Consider the following 5,809-nt stretch of genomic DNA (forward strand, 5'->3'; position numbering starts at 1 on the left):
AATCTGGTACAATTTCCATAAACTTATTAGATTGAATCATAAGTTCACCTGAGGTGCTGAGGCTTCCCTTTCTGCTCTATATATCTAACAATAGTTAGATGTTCTTGTGTATATTCCAAAATATTGGAATAATCCTTGTAAATTATTTTTCTCGAACCTAAGTTCGGATTCATAATTTTCGAAATTCTCCTCCTCAAACATTTTGTTTCTTTATAACAATAAATTTTGTGTTTGAAATAAATCAACCTTAAGCTCTGATACAATTTGGTCTCCGTGCCCAACCCAGAGCTCCGGCTTTCGGATAAGGAGATGGGTAGGGTGACACAACAAAAGGTACCTATCAGCTTGCTAACCTCAATCTCTGTAGAAGAGCCTAGGTTATCCCCTACAGAGAGTCGTGCTTCGTGTCAGATCACACGATAGAGGCTCGGGGCTTTTTATAAGCTCTGATACCATTTCGAAAGCGCGGGGATCAATTAAAATCAAAATAGGTTATAAGGGCGATTTTGGTATTTTTAAAGAATTTTTCTCTCTCCAGGTACTAAAACCCAAACTTAATTACAAAAGGTACTGAATCTCAATTAACCCTTTGACTAATCTCTTCTTCCATTTCTTTTTCTTCTTTTGCCCTTTTGTGAAGTCAACTTTGACTTGTCGATTAACGTTCCAAGAAGTTTCAAGCATCGGCCGCCTCCAAGAAATGCAGCAAGCATTTAGTCGAGTTTAATCCATCGCCTTTAATTTGTAGACAAAACTTAAGGGAGATTAAGTCCCAAAAAATGTGATTTTTCTGTTGAAGGTACATATTTTTTTTTGTGAAATTGGATACATGTGGGGATCACGATATTTTAGTCTTGAGTTATTAATGATAAATTTACCTCCGGAATCAAATTTTCTTTTAAAATTTATAAATTGAGGTACAATTTCAATACATGACAGATAAGAGGTACGGGAATAGATTTAGGCTCAAAATACACGGGGAAGAAAACAATTATCTAATGGTTTAAAATTAACCCATTTATAGAAAAGGTTGAAAATGTTGAAAACCGAGAATTAAGTTATGTACTATTGAAAAACATAAAAACTTTCGTGAGACAGTTTCACGAATTAATTTAGTGATATGAATTTCTTATTTAGGTCACTCATAAATTTTTTTTACTTCTCATATCAAAATTATTACTTAATATTTTAATCTCACGGATAAAGATATATATATATATATATGATATCATCTCACAAAAGACCTATCAATAGACAAAATATTATAGCAAAAACTTGTGTGAGACGGTCTCACGGATCGTATTTTATGAGACGGAACTCTTATTTGGGTCATCAATGAAAAAATATTACTTTTTATTGTAAGAGTGTTATTTTTTATTGTGAATATCGGTATGGTTGACCTGTCTCACAGATAAAGATTCGTGATACCGTCTCACAAGAGACCTACTCAAATATTATTCGAGGCTTGTACAAGATGATGTTATTAGATAAATGTAATTTTTTGTTTGTTGCAATTGAATTTGAAACTTGTTCCAAATTTTTTGAAATATTGGTGTAATACAATGTTATTTTTATGTATGAATGCATCATCATGTATACCATGGAAAGATGACTGGATTTTGCAAATTCTTAGTTGGAATTAAAGTAAATGCACTACGCGTAGTAGTGCACGCGCACCCACTCCAACCTTCATTATACAAAACAAAATAGTTCCCACAAGCCCTTCAATACGTCTCTCTATTAATTCTCTCCGCTCTCACTTTCGAACCCTGCTGAGCCCGAGGAAGGAGCAATCCTTTGACGGAGGGAGAAATTAAGCCGAGATCATGAGTTACTACAACCAGAATCAACCCCCGGTTGGTGTTCCTCCCCCACAAGGTTAGGGAAAATATGATCCGTTCTTCGATTTTTCTTTCTTTTTCCTGTTGGATGGAAGAATTTTTACTTGATTTTCTTAAGTGGGTTTTTTATTTACAGGATATCCACCGGAGGGGTATCCGAAGGATGCGTATCCGCCGGCGGGTTACCCTCCGCAAGGCTATCCACCCCAGCAGGGCTACCCGCCCCAGGGGTATCCGCCACAGTACGCACCTCAGTACGGTGCGCCTCCTCCTCAGAAGCAATCAGGCAGTGCCGGGTTCATGGAAGGATGGTACGTAAACGGATCCGATCGTGTCAATTTTGTTGAGATTTGCTCAATTTAATTTATTTTATTTTATTTTTTTTGTTAGCGTTCAATTGACTGGCGGATTTGCCTTGTGTTCAGATCTGGGTGATTTGGGTTTTTTTTTAAGGTTATTTTCTATAATTTTTTTGGGTTTTTCGATGAGTTGACCACTGCGACTCTTCCAGGCTGTCAAAGGCTCCGATGACAATAGGCTCGCTTTTTCAGGGATTATAATATATAAATTATTATAATTGGATATGTGGATGTCATATTGCCCCGTTTTTTAATTTATTATTATTATTTGCTTAGTCTATCTATTATTTTAAAAAAATTATAAAATTAAATTTTAGTTCATAAGATTTACAGTTTGAAATCCAATCTCCAAATTTTAACTACAAATATTTATATGAGGATTAATTAAATATATTACTTTGGTGAAATATATTTTTCATGCATAACTTTCTTTGGATTTTTTTTAGTACCATGCATAGGATAGTGTTTAGAACTAAGTAGGATAATATTTGTGAACTGGGAAGTTTATGTATCGAAATTTTTGGAAAATAAAGGTTACATATCTTGATTTCCCCTATTTTTTTAGGAGCATACTCACGAAATTATGGACTTTTGTTCATCTTTCGCCAGCGATATGGAAATGTGAATAAATTGAATTATTATTGGTGCAGTTTGGCTGCTCTCTGCTGCTGTTGTCTGCTGGACGCATGCTTCTGATGAAAAGAAAGGAAAGAACATTGGAAAATGGATATCTCTTCCCTATTAATCTTTCATTTGACGGTTGCTAATGCTTGTCATTTGTGTCTACGAGGGAGGTTGCCCTTTGAAAATAATATTGGACTGGTTTCTTGAAATTTCACTCTCCTTTTATTGTGCTTTTTGTTGCTAAATTTCTTGGCTGGTTTTGGCTTTTGAGTATGTAGTACATCAGTTCAATGTGTTTTCATGCTATTTATCTCTCCATACACTCCACAAAGTTTAATTTTGCAAAACGGAAATGATGACAAAAAAAATAAATTTTACCGGTTACAAGGAACTTATCGAAAACTGGATCGAAAGAAAAATATTGTATCATCTGGAATAATTTCATAATTTCTATCAAACTACAATGTATTTGAGAGCATTGATTTAAAATCTATGGTTTGGATAACTTAATCCAAATAACCTTACGGCGCGCGTTTACATTGATAGATTTCAATTCATTCGACTTGTTTGGATATGTTAAATTCAAATTATGTTGAAAGTTAAAGCAATTTTTAATAATAATTGTGATATATTTCAAATGTGTTCGTTTCGGATGTCGTTCAAAATACGCTCTTTTAACTTTGTCTCTCTTTAACTTACAAAATTTTTTCCATTATTTTGTAACTTTGATTGCTCACTACTTGTTAGTTTCCAGAGGAATTTGAAGTTGGAGTGGATATGGAATGGGTGGCTTCGATTTTAATTTATTTTATAAATTACCTAACCAATTTTGTTTAATTATGATGGGACATGCATTCATGTGACGGGGAATATTCCAAATAATTGGGCATATGTTCCACGAAAAATTTGTGATTATTACAAATTTTAAGTTAAATTTATAATATATACTTCAATAATAGTTAAATAATTAATTTCACAAAATAAAACAAGAGTAGGTCTCTTGTGAGACGGTCTCACGAATCTTTATCTGTGAGACGTGTCAACACTACCAATATTCACAATAAAAAGTAATACTCTTAGCATAGAATGTAATACTTTTTCATGGATGACTCAAATAAGAGATATGTCTCACAAAATACGACTCATGAGATCATTTCACACAAGTTTTTACCATAAAACAAACAAAATGTGAACGAGTAACACTTGCATGAAAAGCCCCAAGAATTTTCACATGGCAAGTTGCGAGTTTTCACGTGGAGTCAATGTTTGTTTTTTTTGGTACACAATTGACTTTTGTTTTTTTTGTTCATTAAAAAAAATATTATTATTACCACCAGTTGATGTGATATTCGCAATTCTTTCTATACTACCTTGAATACTAATTAATTAATATCCTCAAAATAAATGTAGAAAATATTTCAATAAAAAAATCTCTTTTGCGGATTGAATGGCCCTCTGCATCGGCTTACATGTTACTTCTCTCATTAGTTTACAATGCTGAATAGTTTAACATCAGTTTATGATACTGAAGAGGCTTGATATATACTAGTATATTTATGCACGTGTTGTGTACTTGTACAATATTTTTAAAAATTCATTTTATTTATATTTAAATGATAATCAAAATATAACTATAAGAAATCGTGATGGATATATATATATCTGTGTGTGTGTGCGCGCGCGCAATGATTGATATCTTTATCAATTAATGTGCTCCAACATATCCGATTATCTTTGAGATCTTTAATACTCCGATTAGATCTATGATCTCGAGAAAATTTATTTTTGACATTTTTTCGGTTAATCGTAGTGAGTTTTTATCTTTATTGAGTACTGTTATGATTATGAGTAAGATAATAATTATTATTATTGATGATGATCTTATTAAGATTTAAATTTTAATGGAGTATATAAAAAATTGATTGTCTTAGTCCAATTTTTAAGAAATATAATCTAACATTAAAACGTGGAGATTGTAAAAAAACTTTATAATACAAATATATGTATCCAGATTTTTATCGTAAGGCAAGGGCATTTGGTCTAGTGGTATGATTCTCGCTTTGGGTGCGAGAGGTCCCGAGTTCGATTCTCGGAATGCCCCATTTTTGTTGATTTTTTAAACAAGGAAAAAAATTTAAAATCGAACAATTATTAGTAATTAACGACGAAAATTAGTAAGTATGAATTAAATATATTATACAGTGTATAATTAATAAAAAAAATTAATTTATAAATATCGATTTTTTTTAAATACGACGTTTGTCGTTGAATATTTTAATTGTTATCAATAACACATATCAAAATTTTAAGATACTTAGGAATTATGACTCTGGATACACCAACATAAAACTGACAATGACTCAAAACCCTACAAAATATAGAAAGAGTAAATAATTGTACTTCATAACAATAATCAGATAGATTTGTGAGAAAAAATTATACAGTTCTTTTACCATGAAAGATAGTGCAAGCTAAAATATCAATTGTTTTTATATATAGGTAGATCGTAATAACGAACTAATCTAAGTTTCAGCGTCCAATAAATTTTCGAAGGGTCGACCTCTCGGATGACATTAAACAGATGAGCCATTTTTATTATGTCTAAAGTGATGGATGAAATATATTTAAAACTATTTTTTCGAAAGAATGTCGTACTTATTTATATTTTCGAGTTCAAATTATATTCAGCACAACCTCGTTGGTATGAGTCGTATGATGGAACCACGGTATTAAATCATGTGATAGAGCCAATATCAAATATTTGAATGCTATTTTTTAGACTGATATCTTATTTGAGTCATCTATGGAAAAATATTATTTTTTATGTCAAAAATATTACTTATTATTGTAAATATAGACATGGTTGACCCGTCTAATAGATAAAAATTCGTAAAATCATTTCACAATAGACATATTAATTAATTATTCAGTTCTCATTCAACGCTACTTTTAGTTCACTTTGAAACTAAAATAAAATTTAAAATT

At 31.6% G+C, this 5,809-nt stretch overlaps 1 protein-coding gene and 1 non-coding gene across 2 annotated transcripts; both read left to right on the plus strand.

Moving 5' to 3' along the window:
- The first annotated feature begins 1,653 nt into the window (after positions 1-1,653).
- On the plus strand, positions 1,654-3,069 carry LOC140957380 (protein CYSTEINE-RICH TRANSMEMBRANE MODULE 13-like). The gene is made up of 3 exons (XM_073414611.1): positions 1,654-1,878; positions 1,978-2,152; positions 2,851-3,069. The coding sequence occupies exons 1-3, from the start codon at positions 1,827-1,829 to the stop codon at positions 2,894-2,896; spliced, it is 273 nt and encodes a 90-aa protein (XP_073270712.1). The 5' UTR covers positions 1,654-1,826; the 3' UTR covers positions 2,897-3,069.
- Positions 3,070-4,853: 1,784 nt separating this feature from the next.
- Positions 4,854-4,925, plus strand: TRNAP-UGG (transfer RNA proline (anticodon UGG)). The gene has a single exon. It is a non-coding gene; the product is annotated as a tRNA-Pro (tRNA).
- The last annotated feature ends 884 nt before the right edge of the window (positions 4,926-5,809 follow it).

This window comes from Primulina huaijiensis, chromosome 14, assembly GCF_012295235.1.
Source record: "Primulina huaijiensis isolate GDHJ02 chromosome 14, ASM1229523v2, whole genome shotgun sequence".
Classification (NCBI taxonomy): Eukaryota; Viridiplantae; Streptophyta; class Magnoliopsida; order Lamiales; family Gesneriaceae; genus Primulina; species Primulina huaijiensis.

Excerpts from the sequence above, each read along its gene's own strand:
- LOC140957380 (XM_073414611.1), top strand. The coding sequence starts at position 1,827 with ATGAGTTACTACAACCAGAATCAACCCCCGGTTGGTGTTCCTCCCCCA. Across the intron at positions 1,879-1,977 it reads TGGTGTTCCTCCCCCACAAG|GATATCCACCGGAGGGGTAT; the intron begins GTTAGGGAAAAT and ends TTTTATTTACAG. Across the intron at positions 2,153-2,850 it reads GCCGGGTTCATGGAAGGATG|TTTGGCTGCTCTCTGCTGCT; the intron begins GTACGTAAACGG and ends TTATTGGTGCAG.